Here is a 19,351-nt window from a genome sequence, read left to right as displayed (position 1 = left end):
CTGCTCCGGCCGCCAGGTGCAGCAGATGTCCAAGAAGGAGATTGAGGACCTGCTGAGGAAGGGCGCTTACGGGGCCATCATGGACGAGGAGGACGAGAGCTCCAAGTTCTGCGAGGAGGACATCGACCAGATCCTGCAGCGCCGCACGCACACCATCACCATCGAGACAGAGGGCAAGGGCTCCACCTTCGCTAAGGTGGGGTACGGGCGCGCGGGCACACGTGTGGCCAGTGCCTGATTGCACGTTTAATAATTTAAACTACTAAACTCTAAACTACGTTTATTTGACCAGGTATTGCCCAACGAGCTATGTAGCTCTTTTTCAGAAGCCACTGCGCTCCATATAAAATGATAGCCCAACGATGTGGCTTATCACGTGGAAATTTGATCGCAGCCAAATACTCCTGATGCGGGACGTTGATTCTAAATGTGGAGGGAAAAACCGAAGGGCCCCGAGATAAATCCACGCGACCACCACGGGAATAAAGACATGCAAACTCCAAATATGCTGCAGGCGTCAGGGTCAGGATCAAACCCACGACCTCCTGCGTACTAGGCAGGGGAGTTAACATCTCACCACCGTGGTGCCCCATGTAATAATAACATGGAGAGCCATTACAAGGGCACGGAGCAAACAGCATAATATTCAACTTTGGTCTCGGTCCAAAGAGTAGAGCTCATACCTGGTATTGTTGGCCCTTGGCCTGGTGGTGTCCGTGTCATCTCTAGCTCGTCGCGTTGCCTATGTCTGGTTATTCAGGAGATGAGAATAATGATGACTCTGATTATGATCATTATTTTCGTTATAATAGTGTTGGAGATCGTCGTGGTGGCGGGGATGATGAATGATGAGTATGGTGATAATACTGATGATAATGATGAGAATACAAATTACTTTGAAAGTTAAGTTGATTTTTGTGGTGATGGTGGCGATGATGATTTGAACGAAGTTTGTGTTGCCAACAATGACCCTAAGAATGATGATCCATGGTGTGATGATGTCATCAGTGTTGATGATGATCGAATGATGAAAGATAATGAGAATAATGATGTGAATAATGTTGACAACGATGACGTGGATGTCGGCGATGCCCGCCCCCGTGTGTGTCCACGACGGCAGGCGAGCTTCGTGGCATCGGGGAATCGGGACGACATCTCTCTGGACGACCCCAACTTCTGGGCTAAGTGGGCAAAGAAAGCGGAAGTCGACCCGGACGCATTCAGCCGCAGGGTGAGTCCACCAGCCGCTCCCCCCCCCACCACCCCCCGCTTGTTATTGTCCCTGTGTACGTTGAGCATCTTTCGCACCGTACGTAGCCAACCGTGCTCATCGGAGGTGCGGGAGAAGGACAACAAAGTGCATGCGTGTGACGTGTGGCCCCGTCTGTTGTAGTCTGGTGGTTAGCACGCCGCGCTATGAACCCGGCAACCCGAGTTCGATTCCCACTCACGGTCAACACCAGTGACTATTTTCTGAACTGGTTCTGGGCTTCCCATAGGTCAACTTGGCCACAAATGAGTAGCTGGTGCCTGGGTGTGGTCCCGGCCTTGCCAACTGCTTGTGCGTTGGCACCAGCATTAATTAACAGGGGATCACTGAAAGCACTTCCCCCATCTGTCTGTTTGGCTGTACAAGGAATTTTTATCTTGTTATATATGTGTGTGTGTTCCGCCACTAGTGTCCCTCTCGGTTGTGCAGTTTGGTTCGTTCCGCAAGTGTGAATGTAACATTTGCACTTAATTTTCACGTAATCATCGATCCACGCTTGCAATTCTGAGTGTGTGTGTCTAAGAATAGATGTACAGCCCTAGCACTTTGTAAATTAACCACTGGATGAAGGCCTCCGCCTCCTCCCCCCACCCCCATCGCACCATGTCAGTCATGAGGGTTGCTTGACCATACTTTACCACACCGGTCGTTCTGGATTGTTGAAGGAGAGTGGCCATAACTTGTTCAGATATCATTCGCCGCTGGTGTCAGCCGTGGCCGGGAATCGCAACTGGGATTTATTTATTTCAGGGGCGCCACGGTGGCTTTGGAGATCTTAACTGCCTCGCCTGGTATGCAGGAGGTCGTGGGTTGGATCCCGACCGTGATGCCTGCTGCTGCTGTATATTTGGTGTATTGCGTGTCTCCTCGTGGTCGCGTGGATTTTTCCTCCGGGTCCTCCGGTTTTTCCCTGCCACATTTAGAAAAATATATATTTAGATTGCTTAGATCATTTTACTGCTTTAAATTTGTACATGATAAGCCACTTTTGTTGAGCTATCATTTTGTGACCAGGTCACTTCTGAAAGATAAGCTAACAGCTCGGTTGGCTTTACCTGCTAAGAATTTTTTTTTGTTACATTTTGTTCGCATATTTTTGTAAGTCACTTGTTTACCTTTCCTTTACTTTGCACCCCTGGCGTGCTTTTGTGTTTGTTGTTGTAACGTTCTGACCTGCCCCTACTGGACATCTGTGAAAAAAAGAGCTTTATAGCTGATCGGATTCCTCCTGCAGTATAAATAAATATTCTGATTCTGGATCCCCGAGTTCATCGCTCGGTGCACTCACCGCTGCGCCACCGCTCCACTTCAATTCATCATTGCACACCCGCCCTTGCATCGTGAAGCATCTTTCACACGCCTGGTGTCGTCATTTTGTTTAACTCGCTGAGAGCTCAAAAGACCAGGATAGAGTCTCCGTTTGGCGAGGGCGACCTGGGCCGCCGAAATGTACGTCGCTCGTGTCGGACTTGGAACTAATTGCTTGCGTGTGTCCATGTCCGTGCGTGCGAGCAGAACACGCTGGTTATCGACACACCGCGCGTGCGCAAGCAGACGCGGCACTACGACGCGGTGAAGGGCGAGGATCTGGACTTCTCGGAGGGCGACAGCGACGACGAGCGGGCGACGCCACGCACGCGCCGCAGCCACGACCGCGCCACGGGATACGCGCGCACCGAGTGCTTCCGCGTCGAGAAGAACCTCCTCATCTACGGGTACGAGCACTGGGGGGGAGACTGCTGGGCTGGTGGGGACGGTCGTAGACCACAAACGAGTCAGTCGGGAGAGATGCAGCGGGTTGGTTTGAGGCCTCACCGCAGTGAATGTGGTGTGTTCTGTTAGTGCGAGCCGAGCGTTCCACATGTGCGCCTGTATGGGGTGCGGTGGTGTATTGGTGAGCGCATTGCGCTACGAATCCAACGTTTCCTGTATTCCGTCCATGACCGTGGATATCACCAGTGGTACGTGGAATGTGAACTGATTCTGAGCCATCCCCGAAGCAACGTGGCCTTCAAAGGGAGTACCTGGTGCGGTTTGTGGAAGCGCCGGCACCGGGGAAACGGTGGCGCCCAGGCATGGTGCCGGCTACACCACGTGCACTATACCGGCCTTGATTGGTGTTGATTCTCTCGCCTGGTATGCAGGTAGTCTGTCCCTTGACCCTGACGCCTGTATATTTTTTTAGTTTGTGTTCTCTCCCCATGTGGTCGCGTGGATTTTTTTCCCTCCACAGTTAGAATCAACATTTGTGGCAGCCAGGTCGCTTTTGAGAAAGAGTTGTAGAAAGCTCAGTGGGCCTTTCCTGGTGAAATAAAAAGTTGTAGTTATTTAGTTTTAAATTGGTTCTCGCTAACAGCGAACAGCACCTGGCCCAGCAACCCGCGTGGGCCACACGGTTCGTTATGTTTGCTTCGGTGGTGTGCGTCACTCTGGATATCCTGCCTTCTGTGTGCGTACGGCCCCTACCGCTCACCCGCTCAGCTGGGGCCGGTGGACCGACATCCTGTCGTACGGGCGCTTCAAGCGCCGGCTGGCCGAGGGCGACGTGGAGGCCATCTGCCGCTCGTTGGTAGTGTACTGCCTGCAGCACTACCGCGGCGACGAGAAGATCAAGGCCTTCATCTGGGACCTCATCACTCCCACGGCCGACGGGCAGACGCGCACGCTGCAGAACCACTCAGGTGAGCCACTCGTTCGCTCACAGCTCGTGCTCCGGTACGTCCCCTCACCGATGCCGACGTTAGTTCCCGTAGATTTGGCCCTGTGACCAACGATTCCAGCTTCCCGTTAAAACCTACTGGGATTGCTCTTTTAGTTTTTAGCGACGCGCAAAAATGCAGTCCCACGCTGGGCCCATCCGGGGCCTCACGGAAGCTGACCTCGTGACCTCGTAAGGCTCGCCTCTGACCTTCCGACAACCCCTCCCCCCCGCCGCGTCAACAGGCCTGTCGGCGCCAGTGCCGCGTGGCCGCAAGGGCAAGAAGGTCAAGGCCCAGAGCGGCCTGCCTGACCTGGAGAAGGCCGACTGGCTGACCAAGAGCAACCCGGAGGTCATCCTGCAGGACGAAGGCTACAAGAAGCACCTCAAGCAACAGTGCAACAAGTGAGAGGGACGAGTGTGGGGTGGGTGGGTGTTTAGGGGCAGAGGGGATGGATGTGGAGGGGAAGAGGAGGTGGGGGGAAAAACCAGAGAGAAAAATCCACGCGACCACGGGGGAAGAGACACACATTCCATATATACAACAGGCGTCATGGTCGAGATTGAATCCACGACTTCCTGCATACCAGGCGAGGTAGTTAACTTACCGCCACTGTGGCACCCTCGAGAGAAGGGTATAGGAGGAGGCGAGGGGAGAGAGGGTTGGGAGAAGCGAAGGGTGAGCTGAACAGGGGGGAGGTGGGGTGGGGGCTGTGGACTGATATGGAGCGGAGGAGAGTCGCCCCACCCCCACGGCATCGTGCAGTCACCACGCAGCGGCGATCCGTCACCGATCTCGCCGCGCCGCTGTGGGTCGGCGCCAAGCCATGATCTTTATCGGCCAGAATTTGTCCACTGCTCGATGAAGGCCCCCCCCCACCCAAAGCCGTCGCCATGTAAAACCTACAATCGTGTGATTCGCTAAAAGTGTGGTGATGTAAACAAACGCACGGTGGAAACGAGGCATTCTACGTACGCAGCACAAGCTTGGCAAGTCGTAAGCGTACAGTTTATTCTGAGAGTCTGCAACATGTCGACGGGGAGTGTGATCGTCCGCCCCCCCCCCCCCCATCGCGATTCAAGACCTGGTTCTTTGGTTAATGTTTTGGCGATGGGCAACGTGAGTATCCGTGCGTGTCGTGAGCACAGCAGTCTTATCATGATCAATAATCGATTGGATGCCCTGTATATTTGGGAGTCTGCGTGTGTCTCTCCCCCGTAGTATCGTGGATTTTTTTCTCCTGGTCCTCCGGTTTTCCCTCCTTTTAGAGACGTGCATTGAGATTATTTAGATTAATCTGCTGCTATAAATGTCCACATGATAAGCCACTTTTGTTGAGCTATCATTTATGGCCAGGTTACTTCTGGAAAATAAGTTAATACCTCAGTGGGCTTAGCCTGGTAGGATGGGGATGGTTTACTTTTATTTGTAGGCTTTTGGGTGATTTGTTTACCTGTATTCTTTGGGTCTTTCGGTAAAGTCACATAGATAGGTTCAAAGAAAATAACAAAAAACTAAAATTCCTGCAGTCACGAAAGCTTCAAGTCAAGATTACCTGGCTTGTACTTTGCACTACCATCCTGTTATTGTACTGTTTGTTGTTGTAACGTTCTGACCCAACCCTACTGGACATCTGCGAAAAAAGAGCTTTATAGCTCCTCGGATTCCTCCTACAGTATATAAATAAATATTCTGATTCTGAATCGTCGCATCGTCAATTTCGGTGAACGAACCGTGCCGCCATGCCGACTCGCTTACTGACTGGAGCGTCGGCAACGGCGGCTGCTGGCTGTGCCGAACCAAATGTTCCGGCTGCCCCTTGATAAAGTGGGGGGGCAGCTCGGTTTCAAAGGTCGCAGCGAGAGCAACCGTCCCATTTTAAAGCGGCCCGCCCTACCCCGTGGGCAAGGCGGCGTCGGAGTGGGACCACAAACGGAAAAGCAAGCGGTGATTAAGCCAGAATTTGGGTTTCTTGGCGACTCGCGTTCGTCAATTTGGCACCACCGTTTTGCGTTACTGCGAGCTGCACACGGGGACCGCGGAGGATTCGCCGAATCGTGGCTGCGGTGATGTCCAGACTCGCGAAGAACATGGCGAACAGCTGCCTTGTCAACTGCATTACGAACAGCTGACTTGGACTTGTCAACCAAATTGCTCGTCGGTGTGGTGGTGGTGGGAATTTGGGCGTTGCTGTTCAGTGTGACTGGTGGTGGTTGGTGCTGTCGGTTGCGGTCGGTGTTGTCGGTGCGACGGCGATGCCAGTTGTGGTAGGGGTGTTGCCCCTTGGCGTGGCGGTGGTTCTTGCTCGTTGGCATTGCGGTGGCGGTTGTGGTGTTGCTGTGAGGTGTGATGGCTATGGTGGTTATGGTGGCGGTTGTTGCCTGTCGTCGTGACGGCGGTTGTGTTTGTTGCCCGTCGGTGCGGTGGCGGCTGTGGTTGTTGCTTGTCCTCGTGACGGCAGTGGCGGTTGTGGTTGTTGCCCGTCATCGTGACGGTGGTGGTGGTGGTTGTGCTGCCCCTGCTGTAGGGTGTTGCTGCGGGTGCGCATGCTCTACTACCTGCGGCAGGAGGTGATCGGGGACCAGGCTGAGCGAGTGCTGCAGGGGTGCGACTCCAGGTATCATGGACAGTGTACCGTGTGTGCGTGCGTGCGTGTGTGCGTGAATGAGTGGATTTAAATGCGTGTGAGCACATTCTCCCTGGGGCTGGTGTACTGCACAGAATCCAAAGTATGTGACTCATATGCGGTGCGTGTTCCTGCGCGTGTGTGCGTGCGTTCCTGCGTGCTTGTGTGTGCATTCTTGCGTGCGTGTCCCTGCCTGCTTGTGCGTGCGCATGTGTGCGCGCGCACTGTGCCCCCAGCGAGATCGACGTGTGGATCCCAGAGCTCGACCAGGGCGACCGTCCGGCCAGCTGGTGGAACTCAACGGCCGACAAATCCCTGCTCATCGGGGTCTTCAAGCACGGTGCGGTCGCCCGCCCCCCCCCCTCCCCCATCAAGCCTCCCGCCCCTGACCTTGACCCCTCCTGCACAGTCAAACGGTCGCACCATAGCGCCACGCTGTGCGTGCGCACGCCCCGGGACTTTTGGTGCGCCGTTCAGTGGCAACGAGTTTGAGCGTATCGTTGACCACCTATGAAAATCATATTTAACGTGAGTACTGATATCTGGTGTTTCCGCATCCGCTTGCGTGTTTGTTCATGTGTGGTTGCGTGCGTGGGTGCGTGGGTGCGTGGGTGTGGCCGTGTGCGTGTGGCGGTGCGCAGGCTATGAGCGGTACAACTCGATGCGCGCGGACCCGACGCTCTGCTTCCTGGAGAAGGTCGGCATGCCGGACCAGCAGGCCTTCGCAGCCGAGCAACGCGGGGGTGATCTGGGCGATGGGTGAGTGGCGGCGGCGGTGCTGGTGGCGCCACTCTCGCCGTCGTTATCGTTTGTGGTTACCGACGCTTTCCCGCCGAGATTGGAAGCGTTGATGCGTTGGTTCTGTCCGCATGTTGTCGGTAGCGGGGCGGGGGTGGGGCCACGATAACTTTCGTAATGACGATCCCGTGTGAACGAAACTCTCGTGCGAGGTGCTGTTACTATTTTGGACCCGGGCAATGTGATCTGAGCGTTGTGCAAAACTTGGAGAGGATAAAAACGGCGCTTAAAGTACCTGTTGAATCCTAACGGGCCAGGACACCGAACCGAGGTTAATTAATTAATTTAACTCTACTACTGAAAATGCTGCCAGCGCTCGACCAAGGACTGACAGTGGTGATATTGTTCTGCGATACGAAGTAACGTGTTTCTGTGTTGAGCAGATTTAAGTGGTCATTAATTTTGTGCGTACGCGTGTGTTTGCGTGTGCGCGTCACCGGTGCTCAGCGGAGAGTTTGAGCGCGACGAGGGCGAGGATCCGGAGTATAAGCCGGCGCGCGCCGCCTTCCGGGACGACATCGACATCGAGGTGAGAGGCGGGCGCCACGCACCATCCACCACGGAAAGAACCGCCGCCACCACCACGGCAGCTCGCCACCACCACTATCTAGTCCCCCACAGGCACTGATAATCACCAACACGACCAACACCATCACCACAATCGCCACCACAATCGCCACCACAGCCACGATCATCGCCACCACCGCTGCCACGACCACCGCCACTTGCAACAAAGTCACTGCCGCCGGCATCACTTCTGTCATAATCACCCATGTAGCCACGATCATCATCTTCCTCGACCACTTCCGCCGGGAAGGTAGCAACTTCATGACCAAAGGAGAGATGCCAGAGACCAACTCTGGCTCAGAAAGCAGCCTTCGCCCGAAAACAAAATCCTGTCCTTGCGGTGTCACTCCAGGCCGGTGTAACTCGCGCCCCTCCCCCCCCGCCCCTCTGTGTTGCAGGACGACTTCATGTCGTCGTCGGACCTCAAGATGACGATCTCCGACGGTACGCAGCACTGCCCACCTCGTCACAACCAATTAACCCTCCGACCAAATCACCGTAGATGTGCCCCGTGTCGCCGGCGGCTCTTGTTAGCCAAGCAGACTCTCCAGCCTGGCTGCTCCAGGAGTTCTCGGAGTGGGATTTGAGTGTTGCGTGTGATCTCCTGCTATGCACGGATGTTCTCGGGCTGGCCAAATGTCCCTAAGGTAGCAACAGAGTCTTCCCGGGTTAATTTATTTACTCTCTTTTTTTCTAAATGCCACTATTGTGCAAATGCTGAGCGGGTTGAGCGACCGCTAGCGAGGACAAAGGTCGCTGGCACATTCGTTAGGAGGCGTCTCTCTCCTGCCCTCTGCTGCGGCGTTACTGCACCTGCATGCAGATCGATGGTCACAGTCAACTCCCGACATAACAAAATCTCCACAAACTCTCTCAAGGGGACGTATCCCCTGGTTTTTTGTACAGCACAAGATTTATACGCTTGGAAAATTGCAACAGGTGTGGAGCGGTGCCGCGATGATGGTTATCGCGCTGTGCGCTCTGTACCCAAAGACCTAACCTCGACATCCCCACCTCCCCCCACCTTCTCCTCTCCCCCATGCGACGCCTACAGACGCCGGCGGGGTCGGCGGCAGCTCGTGCGGCGACGGCAGCGGGCGGCCGGGCTGGCCGTCGGGCTCGGCGCTCACCACGCGCCTGCGTCGCATCGTCACGGCGTACCAGCGCTGCTACAAGCAGCAGCAGCAGCGGCTGCTGGCGGCGGCCAAGCCCGACCGCAGGCGGCGCCGCCGCAACGAGGAGCTCATCCAGGCTCGCGAGGCCGCCAAGACGGAGCGCCGGCAGAGGTGAGAGAGGCAGGCGCCGGCGAACTGACCGGTCCGGCCGAGAGTGACGGCGCCGGCCGCGACTTCTTGCCGCTTTCATACATTTTTGTTTGCCGTTCCAATACGGATGAAGTCGTTTACACGCCTCGCGTGCCTGATGATTGGTACATGCATCCACGAGATGTGTGCGGACGTGCGTGGAGCCTGGTGGGTGCGGTGGGGTGCGAGACCCCAAGGCTGACATTTCTCACTGATTATTTTCCGGGTCACTGGCAGACTTGGAGTAGGTGGCGCCGTGACTAGCGGTCACAGCCATAGCGAGAGGTTTACTGGATGTGCTGTGCCGGGTGCGGAAAAATATTTTCTCGTCCCAGCCGGCTGAAATTCAGCCCTGGTTAGACCGCTCGCCTCTAGGTCAAATATGTTGAGTTCAGATCCCTGTTGGGGTAATTGGGCGACCATCCTTGCCGGATCAAAAGCTGAGAGCGTCGCTTCCGAGGGAAGTTTCCCGAGCGAGTGCGTCAAGCGAAGTCACTCACCCCCTCCCTTCCTCCCTCGTTACGGGAACGTGGAATTTCCGGCCCAGGTGGACGCGCCGCGAGGAGACGGATTTCTACCGCGTGGTGTCGACGTTCGGCGTGGAGTACGACCCCGAGCGGCAGCAGTTCGACTGGGCGCGCTTCCGCGCCTACGCGCGGCTCGACAAAAAGACGGACGAGAGCCTCACCAAGTACCTGCTGGCCTTCCTCGCCATGTGCCGCCGTGTGTGCCGCATGCTGCCGCACGAGAGCGACCGTACGTAGCCAGCACGCCCGCCCGCACCGCGGTGGCCATCCTACTGTCGCACCCCACCTATTGTGTCCCGTCATCGCATAACGCCGCTGCATCCTTCGCATTTGTGTCTTTCTCGCCCTCCCCGTGTCCTTCTCACCTTCTCCGTGTCTCTCTCGCCCTCCCCGTGTCCTTCTCACCTTCTCCGTGTCTTTCTCGCCCTCCCCGTGTCCTTCTCACCGTCTCCGTGTCTCTCTCGCCCTCCCCGTGTCCTTCTCACCTTCTCCGTGTCTCTCTCGCCCTCCCCGTGTCCTTCTCACCTTCTCCGTGTCTCTCTCGCCCTCCCCGTGTCCTTCTCACCTTCTCCGTGTCTCTCTCGCCCTCCCCGTGTCTCTCGCCCTACCGCATCTGCCCCGCTCACTGTGCGCACGTCCCTTGCCCACCCCTCTGGCGTCCACCTGCCCACCATCCGTGGCCAGGCCTCGTGGACCCGTCGCTGCTGCTGGCCCCCATCACGGAGGAGCGCGCGTCGCGCACCCTCTACCGTATCCAGCTGCTGCGCAAGGTGCGCGAGCAGGTGCTGCGCCACCCGCAGCTGGAGGAGCGCCTGCTGCTGTGCGCCCCCTCCTACGACCTCCCCGATTGGTGGGAGTGCGGTCGGCACGACCGCGAGCTGCTCATCGGCGCCGCCCGCCACGGAGTCAGCCGCACCGACTACCACATCCTGTGTGACGCCACGCTGCCCTTCCGCGAGGCGCAGCAGAGGTGAGCGCCGACGCCTGACCGGGCGCCAGCCGGACAACCCGACCAGACCCCGACGCCGTGGCAGCAGCGTGTGACTGGGCACGGCACGGTCGGCATCTAGCAAACTGTGAAAGGGATCACATGTTGGTGCCACAGGCCGACGGGCCCTGCGGCTGAAGATAGCTGCTCGTTCTTTCTCACGTACTCGTTTATAGACCCGTAGACTCGCATAGAGACCCGTAGACTCACATAGAGACCTGTAGACTTGTATATAGACCTGTAGACTCGCATAGAGACCCGTAGACTCACATAGAGACCCGTAGACTTGTATATAGACCTGTAGACTCACATAGAGACCTGTAGACTTGTATATAGACCTGTAGACTCGCATAGAGACCCGTAGACTCGCATAGAGACCTGCAGACTTGTATATAGACCTGTAGACTCACATAGAGACCCGTAGACTCTCATAGAGACCTGTAGACTTGTATATAGACCCGTAGACTTGTATATAGACCCGTAGACTCGCATAGAGACCCGTAGACTCGCATAGAGACCCGTAGACTCGCATAGAGACCCGTAGACTCGCATAGAGACCCGTAGACTCGCATAGAGACACACATTCATCAACGTCAATCGATGCATCATTACGCCTCCACTCATAAGGAACGCCCTCACTGCTGCTGCTGGTAGCGAGAGTGAACGCTACTCGGCGCCAACCCAGTCACGTCTCTCGCCCCAGGTACATCCAGTGCCAGACGTCCTCCAGCACCAATAACGCCAACGCGCTGGCGCTACTGCGGCACCAACACCACCACCGTGCCGCAGCCTCCCCGGTGGCTGGGGACCCCCCCGACGAAACCGCTAATGGGGCGACGGTGGCAGCGGCGGCGGTGGCTGGGCCAGACGGAGGGGCGGGAGGGCCCGACGAAGGGCCGGAGAAGGGCCCCGACGGGACGGCGCCGGCCGAGGGAGAGGACGGCGCCGTTGCCGCCGAGGCGCCGGTAGAGGTGAAGTCCGAGTCGAGCGAGGAGAGAGTGGAGAACTTCGGAGAGGCCGAGGTGCACGTGAAGGTACGACGAGCGTGGCGAGCGCGATGAAGGCAACGGGGGGTGATTGTGGTGGTGATGGTGTTTTTGGGGGAGGGCAGGGGCGGGATGAGCAAGGCCCGTGTTTCCCAAGTTTATTTGTGTCTTTGGGTTTTTTCAGCATTTGAAGCAATTGCCAGGACCCCGGGGTCCCATCACTGCCCCGGGGTGGGAAAAACCACATAGCGACATGAGTCCTGTTGCCTTACCGATAACAAAACTAGTGGTCAATCGATTGGCCTCGTCGAGAGCTACTCGGGGCACTAAGTTTCGTAAAAAGTTGAAAAATTACACAAACACGTTAAATTCACCGCCTGGGGGGCGGCGGTGGGGCTCACCTTGGCAAAGAATCCGAGGATCAACGGCTGACCGGAGGGCGTCGTCGCCGCGCGCGACTGCGGCGGACGCCCCCCCGGGCTTGCGTTTGGCTGGTGGGGTGGCGCCCATCGTGTTGATCGCCGCCTGCTGGCGCTTGTTGGCGCGAGTCTGGGTGGGTGGCGCGTTGCTGTCGGGATCACGAGTGGGCGGACTGAAAAATAATAATTATTGACCTGATTTTTTCGGGACCCCAGGGTCCCGCCAAATGATTAATTTCTCCAAAATGTATTCCCAATGGGCTCGCTTTGCGTGCGTTTTATAAGTGGTCCGAGAAAGGAGATGCCGTAGAACAGATTCTGAGATCCTTTGAAATGGCCTCTTTGTCTCTCCGCACACTAGGGACTGCCCCCCCCCCTCCGCTCCCACCACCTACAGACACGTGTAGTAATGTTTATTCGCGTAGTTAAAATAATGTGTGATGCCTGGGTGTCTGCCCAGTTGACTGACCTAAACTTAAGGGCACGAGTTGTTTGTGCGATGACTGTACGGATGTTGAGCTTCTTTCGCACCGTACATAGCCAACCATGCCCATCGGAGGTGCGGGGAGAAGGACAACAAACTAAACACAGAAATCGGTTCTAAAGAAATGCTTTTTCAATCTATATGATTAAAAAGTGCACAGCTGCAGTGGCTTTCCTAATATCTGAAGGAAGAGCGTTCCAGATGGCCGCAGAAATGCTTCCGAAAGCGACGTGTGATGATGCGGCGACCGTCTTTGTTCGATGGTTAGCCAAAAGCTGCTGCGAGGATGACCCCCGGAGTTTGCGTGTTGATGGTTTATGCTCCTTGACGAGATCGGCGAGGTATCGCGTGTAATGATGCGTGACCTTATAATGTATTTGTTCGGCAACCGGAAGCCAATGCAGCTCGGTTGGACACGGTAGGGTGTTGCGGTACCCATCACGACACGTGCCAGAATTTTTTTTTTTTTCACACAAGCTGCAGCTTGGCTCGAGAGCCCCAGTGTCACCGTGGTGGTTGTTGTGGCCGAAACCCAGAATCGAACGCCGGATCTCGGCGGGGGCCGTCTCTGTGCACCTGAACCCTGACCCCAACCGGACACCTTGCTCCCGCCCCACCCCCTCCATGTTTTCGTTTCAGTCGGAGCCGTTGGCCGAGGTGGACGCAGGCGTCAGGGAGCCGTCGGCGCCGCCGCCCGCGGATGAGGTGGAGGAGCCGAGGTCTGCCCCGAAACTCGACGGCACCGAAACGAAACCGGACTCCGGGGCCGTCACCGCAGAGCCCGACGCGCCAACGAAGCAGGAAGCGGCGGAGAAGCCAGAAGCGCCCACGAAGCGGGAGGACGACGAGCCGGTGGTGATGAAGCAGGAGGAGGACGTGCCTGTGAAGAAGCAGGAGGAGGAAGCATTAGGGAAGCAGGAGGAGGAAGCATTAGGGAAGCGAGTGGAGGAAGCTTTGGGGAAGCAGGAGGAGGAAGCATTAGGGAAGCGAGTGGAGGAAGCTTTGGGGAAGCAGGTGGAGGAAGCGTTGGGGAAACAGAAGGGGGAAGCTTTGGGGAAGCAGGAGGGGGAATCTTTGGGGAAGCAGGAGGAGGAAGCTTTGGGGAAGCAGGAGGAGGAAGCGTTGCGGAAGCAGGAGGAAGCTTTGCGGAAGCAGGAGGAGGAAGCATTGGGGAAGCAGGAGGAAGCGTTGCGGAAGCAGGAGGAGGAAGCGTTGCGGAAGCAGGAGGAGGAAGCGTTGCGGAAGCAGGAGGAGGAAGCGTTGCGGAAGCAGGAGGAGGAAGCGTTGCGGAAGCAGGAGGAGGAAGTGCTTTCCAAGGTGAAGCAGGAAGTGCTGGCCAAGGTGAAGCAGGAAGTACCGGCCGAGGTGGTGGTGGAGGAGAGCAGGACAGAGGAGGTGAAGGAGGAGGCGCGTCGCGAGGAAGCGCGGAGGAAGAGCAGTGAGGACGGCGAGGAAGACGACGAGGAGACGGACAGCGACGACGAGGAGAAGTCCGACTTCGAGTTGAAGGCTCGCGGTGAGCGGCGAGCGCTCGCCACGGCACGAACGCCCACGCACGCCACGCACACACGGGAGGGGACAACGCTCCCATCTGCAGAGGAGTTGGATGGAGACCAGTGCCGTACTGGCGCCTGCTGGCCACCGTGCGTTGTAACGTGGCCATCAGTCGGGATGAGCAGAGGAGAAGCATCGTGAGCACAGACTCCCACTACAGGGAAGCTAAAAGTGTTTTCGGGCACTTGGCTGGGGTCCTCGGCAGCTATCTGTGGCACCCAGGACCCCGCTCAAGGGCACCGATTCTCTCTCTCTCTCGTCTCGTTTTCGTGTCGTCACTTTCCTTGCGTCATCTCCTTCTCCCCCCCCCCCCCCCCCCCGGGTCCCCCTCTGGAGCAGGCGTGACCGGGTCTTTGCAACCCCGGGCGTTCGCCGACGAGAGCAACGCGTCGTTCGGGCGCGGGGACGACACGCTGGACGACTCGGTGCGTGAGGAGGGGGAGTTGTGCCCGCCCGGATACCCCGACCCCCACCAGCCCATCTACACCTTCTCCTACTGGCCCAAGGTGCGTGATTGGGGTCAACATTGTTCGTATGCATGTACCTTGAACTTCTTTCGCACCGTACGTAGCCGACCGTGCTTGTCGGAGGTGTTGGGAGTTCAGCAGATGTTGCCCTTCTAGGTAATGGACTCCTCCCTGTCCGTAGGAGTGCGGAATTTCCACTGCTGCCCCTGCTGCGAGGGCTGCAAATGGGAGATGAGCATCAATGCCATCGATGCTCATTCGGGCAGCGGGGAAAGCTCTTGAGGCTTTCCGTGCGATTATTTAGACGCATTTTTTGCACAAACTCATGACGGGTGTGGCTTTTTGGGGAGGTTTCCGCCTTCGGGAGGGCAGCACTTGACCTGGCACCCGCACCTTAGCAACCGATCTCTGATTTGATCTCTGCCGCCTCTTTGCCGTGCCCAACAGGACCGCGTGATGATCAACCGCATCGACCAGATCTGCTACACGGTGCTTCGGGGCAAGTGGCCGTCGGCACGGCGACTGGTGCTGGAGGTGGTGGCCTCGACAAGCGCGGTTGCTGCAGTTGCCGCGGCAACGCCGGTGCCGGCACCAGCAGCGCCCCCGGTGGCGACCTTTACCCCCAGTGGCACGGACAGCCCGTTGGCCAACGACTCGCCGGCCCTGAGCATCGCCGAGGAGACGGGCGCTCCGTCTCCGCAGCTCGCCAAGGTGGGGGGGGGGGGGGCGGCAGCACCGGCGCTAGCACCGGGGGGCGGTGGGTTATGGTGACATGGACAGAGTTAGTAACGATTTTGATGTTGGTGATGTTGCAGAGGGGTTGGTAATTGTCCTGCGTGGATGTTCGCAGTTGTGCCGTGCAGCTCTCCAATGTGGTGGTGTTGGGCTGTACCGCTGCGTGTCGCTTGGTACGATGTCCGACGTTTCGATTCCGGCAGTGAGTAAAAAGCAGCTCCCTATACCCGTGGCTCCATTTGGAAGAAAAAAAAACGACACCACCAAATAGAGAGGAGAACTACGGATTCTTGAATCGAGTTGCATCCCTGAATGTTTTTTTAGGGAGGGTGGTGATGGTGGTGTTACTCGTGGTGGTGTCACTCGTGGTGGTGTCACTCGTGGTGGTGTCACTCGTGGTGGTGTCACTCGTGGTGGTGTCACTCGTGGTGGTGTCACTCGTGGTGGTGTCACTCGTGGTGGTGGTGTTACTCGTGGTGGTGTTACTCGTGGTGGTGGTGTTACTCGTTTGGCTTGCGCTCACAACGCCCACTTTGCGTTGCGCGTCTAGGAATCCGTCAGGATTCGTGCAGCGCGCTCAGCAGTGGCGGCGCCGTGAGACAGATCGCACTTAGGGGTGGCGCCACGCAGAACATCTGCCACGGGTGTCTGGATCGAGCGAATGATCCGGCAGCGCGTCGGTCAACCGCGTCGCTGCGATCTCGAATCGTTCGCAGTTTTGTTCTTTTGAAGCGGTCTCTGCCGCTCTGCTGCCCTCTCCACCGTCGGCTGCTGCCAGCGCTTACCGCCACTGCTGCTGTTTTGAATCGCGTTCCCTCCTATCGCATGCTCTGCTAAAACGTTCATCCCCACGCTCATCGTTCGTTAGTTTCTCTGTGCGGATTTGTACCTAATTACTGGTTGGCCCGGCCAGCTGGCCGGCCACCCCCGCGACTCGCTTGTTGTCTGGACCTGAGAGCTGATGGAGCCGGATTGGTTTGCCTTTTGTTGTAATTGCTCCGTTATAACCTCACGTGACTTTGTGTTCTGGGCTGTGTCGCCCCCACACCCACTGTGCTGCGCTCGATGGCAGCAGCAGCCCCGCCGGAGCATTTAGGTCCCACGCCAGACTAGAGGGAGTCTTGGAACAGTTGCAGATCAAACGGAATTATTGACGATTTTATTTTTTTATTTTACCAGGTGAGTCCCACTGAGTTGTATATAGCTCTTCACAAGCGACCGGACCACAAATGATAGCTCAACAAAGTGGCTTATCACGTGGGAATTTATTTCAGCCAAATACACGATTGGTGTCGATTGTAAACGTGGACGGAAAAACCGGAGAATCTGGAAAAAAATCCACACAATCAAGGAGAGAGAGATATGCAAACTCTGAATATACAAGCGTCGGGGTTGGGATCGAACCCCCACAACCTCCTGTATACCATGCGAGGTCGTTCACATCTAGCCACCGCGGCACCCAAATAATGCGAATGTGATGTACGTAGCGGTGTGATTTAGGGCTGGGGAAGACTTTGAAATAACTGTGGAGAGAAGCGACACATTGACACGTGAAGCTCCGCCGCTGGCGTCACCGTAGGAGACCCTTGGTGCCATTGCTCGCAGTCTGCGGGGACCCTACCCCTCCATACGCCGGCTCACCCCTCCGCTCCTTCCCGTGGCTCCCCTACCCTTTCGTGATCCCCAAGTACCCCTCTATTGCCGCTCACTCATTCCTCAATACCTTGTAGCACGCCCTTGCCATGTAAATAATTCCATTCTGTCCACCGTTTTGTAAGCTCTGTCAAGTGCCTTGAGTGAAAGCGCTCTTTACAAATATATGTACTCTTTGGTTCTTTCGGTAAAGTCACGTTACTTTACCGAAAGAACCAAAGAGTGATTCCTGCAGCCACGAAAGCTTCAAATATATGTACACAAGTCTGAAATTAGATTAGCGAGCGCTCGCGGTGACGGGAGCCACTCCGGCCTTGGCCCCGACCCTAACGTCTGCCTCGTCGTGCAGGACGACGACCTCAAGCTCCCCTTCCACAAGCAGCGGCGCAAACGGCGCAAGAAGGCGGAGATCGAGGCCGAGCAGGTGGCCAAGCGGCGCAGCCTCATGGACCTCATGGCGCAGGCCATGGACCCCACCAAGGCGCCACCGGTGGCCCCGGCGGCGGCGGCGGCGGCCGCCCCGGCGACGCTCGGCCTTCCGGACGAGCTGTGGCAAGACTCGGCCGTCGACCTCTCGTTCTTCGCCGCCGAGAGCGGCTCGGGTTCCGTCGGCGCGGAGGGCTCGGCGCCGGCGTCCAGGGGCAATGCCGGCACGGCCGCCGTCCCCTCCCGGGGGGCCCCGGCCGATGTGCTCAAGGCCCGCCTGGACGCGGTGCTGCAGGCGCGAGCGCTGGCCTCGGCCGGATCGGCGGCGGCGGCGGCGGCGGCGAGGGCCGGCCTCAACAACGGCGCCCTGACGGGCGGGGACGGCACCGCCGCGAGGGACGCGCTGGGGGCCGGCAGAGTCGTCCGCAAGCGCCGGGGCCGCAGGAAGAACGTGGAGGGGTTTGACCTTAGCCTCATGACGAGCCACAAGCACGGCGGAGCGGTGAGCGGGGGGCGGGGGTGTGAGATGTCGCCCATGGGGGTTACGTGGGTCACGGGGGCTTATTTGACCATACTTCAACTCGCCACAAAACACGACGGGTAAAAATTAAAAAAAGCGCATCGAATGAATCCGAAACCAAAAAATTACAAATTCTGCCCAGTTTTCTGATTGTCCGTCATTGTGGAGCTGCCCTGGTTGCGGTTTAATTCTTCAACCATTTGAGTGACACGAAAATAGTTCAAATAAAATAAAGCCTCTCCTCTTCCCCACTTTTTGATGGGCAGGATTTACAGAGACGCAGGACGTTGGCCCGGCTGCTATTTGTTGGAGTGGTGCGACTCGTCACTCATAATAATGGAAGTTAATTAAAAAAAAAACATTTCGATTTAAAGCTTTCGTGACTGCAATGATTCATCTTCTTTGGTTCTTTCGGTAAAGTCACGTAGAATGATAATAAAATAATAAATTGATAAAATAAAATAACACAATAATATTCTCACGACGTTTCGGCCACAACACAAGCGGCCTTCATCAGGTGAAGGGGGCGAGACTGTCTGGTAGGACAGCGCTGGAGTGTGATATATAACGACTTATTGTTGGTAGCTTAGCTGATTGGAGAATATAGAGTTTATTGATAACATGAAGGTAATTTATATTTTAGTTTTTATTGGTTCACTATATAGTACTGTGAATAGCTCAGATGTGTAGTCATTTCTGTGACCAGTCACTAGCTAATCACTCAGTTGTTTCAATGCTGGATTCGCCTAGTTATTTCAATGATAAATTCTCCTGTTTGATTTGTACTAAGGGCCTCGGTGAATGTGTATGCTCTGACTTTAACGTAGCTATTTCTGCAGCAGGTACAAGCTAACCACTCAGCTATCTCAATGCTAAATTCTATGCTAATTCCATTGTCAAGATGTGTATGCCTTAACTTAGCTATTTCAATGCTAAATTCTATGCTAATCCCTTTAACAATGGGTGCCTCTGCGGGTGTGTATGCTTTAACTTTTAACATAGCTATTTCTGTGACCAGTCACAAGCTAATCATTCAGCCATTTCAATGCTAAATTCTATGCTAATTCCTTTGTCAAGGCGCTTTGTTCCTCTCACACAGCTTAAAGGCCGTATCTGAACGTAGCTCTTTCACTCCAGCGCTGTCCTCCAGACAGTCTCGCCCCCTTCACCTGATGAAGGCCGCTTGTGTTGTGGCCGAAACGTCGTGAGAATATTATTGTGTTATTTTATTTTATCTATTTATTATTTTATTATCATTCTACGTGACTTTACCGAAAGAACCAAAGAAGATAAAAAAAAACATGTTGACCCATCGGCTCAATAGCCGA

General features: G+C 56.2%; 1 protein-coding gene across 3 annotated transcripts in view; it reads left to right on the top strand.

The window, feature by feature from the left end:
- Positions 1-19,351, top strand: part of LOC116954071 (chromodomain-helicase-DNA-binding protein 7-like) — a 107,450-nt gene that overhangs the window by 78,606 nt on the left and 9,493 nt on the right. For all 3 annotated transcript variants that reach the window (XM_076052165.1, XM_076052164.1, XM_076052166.1), the window contains 18 exons: positions 17-196; positions 1,121-1,231; positions 2,786-2,985; positions 3,752-3,951; positions 4,214-4,373; positions 6,497-6,586; positions 6,832-6,935; positions 7,237-7,354; positions 7,841-7,922; positions 8,359-8,404; positions 9,015-9,246; positions 9,812-10,020; positions 10,476-10,761; positions 11,483-11,813; positions 13,308-14,184; positions 14,562-14,728; positions 15,137-15,400; positions 17,427-18,005. In XM_076052165.1, the coding sequence (XP_075908280.1) occupies positions 17-196; positions 1,121-1,231; positions 2,786-2,985; positions 3,752-3,951; positions 4,214-4,373; positions 6,497-6,586; positions 6,832-6,935; positions 7,237-7,354; positions 7,841-7,922; positions 8,359-8,404; positions 9,015-9,246; positions 9,812-10,020; positions 10,476-10,761; positions 11,483-11,813; positions 13,308-14,184; positions 14,562-14,728; positions 15,137-15,400; positions 17,427-18,005 (4,236 nt within the window). The remainder of the gene's footprint in view (positions 1-16; positions 197-1,120; positions 1,232-2,785; positions 2,986-3,751; positions 3,952-4,213; positions 4,374-6,496; positions 6,587-6,831; positions 6,936-7,236; positions 7,355-7,840; positions 7,923-8,358; positions 8,405-9,014; positions 9,247-9,811; positions 10,021-10,475; positions 10,762-11,482; positions 11,814-13,307; positions 14,185-14,561; positions 14,729-15,136; positions 15,401-17,426; positions 18,006-19,351) is intronic.

Source organism: Petromyzon marinus, chromosome 54 (genome assembly GCF_048934315.1).
Source record: "Petromyzon marinus isolate PM22_M1 ecotype Great Lakes invasive population chromosome 54, UKy_Petmar_22M1.pri1.0, whole genome shotgun sequence".
NCBI classification, from domain to species: domain Eukaryota; kingdom Metazoa; phylum Chordata; class Hyperoartia; order Petromyzontiformes; family Petromyzontidae; genus Petromyzon; species Petromyzon marinus.
This window is presented reverse-complemented; position numbering and strand designations above follow the sequence as displayed.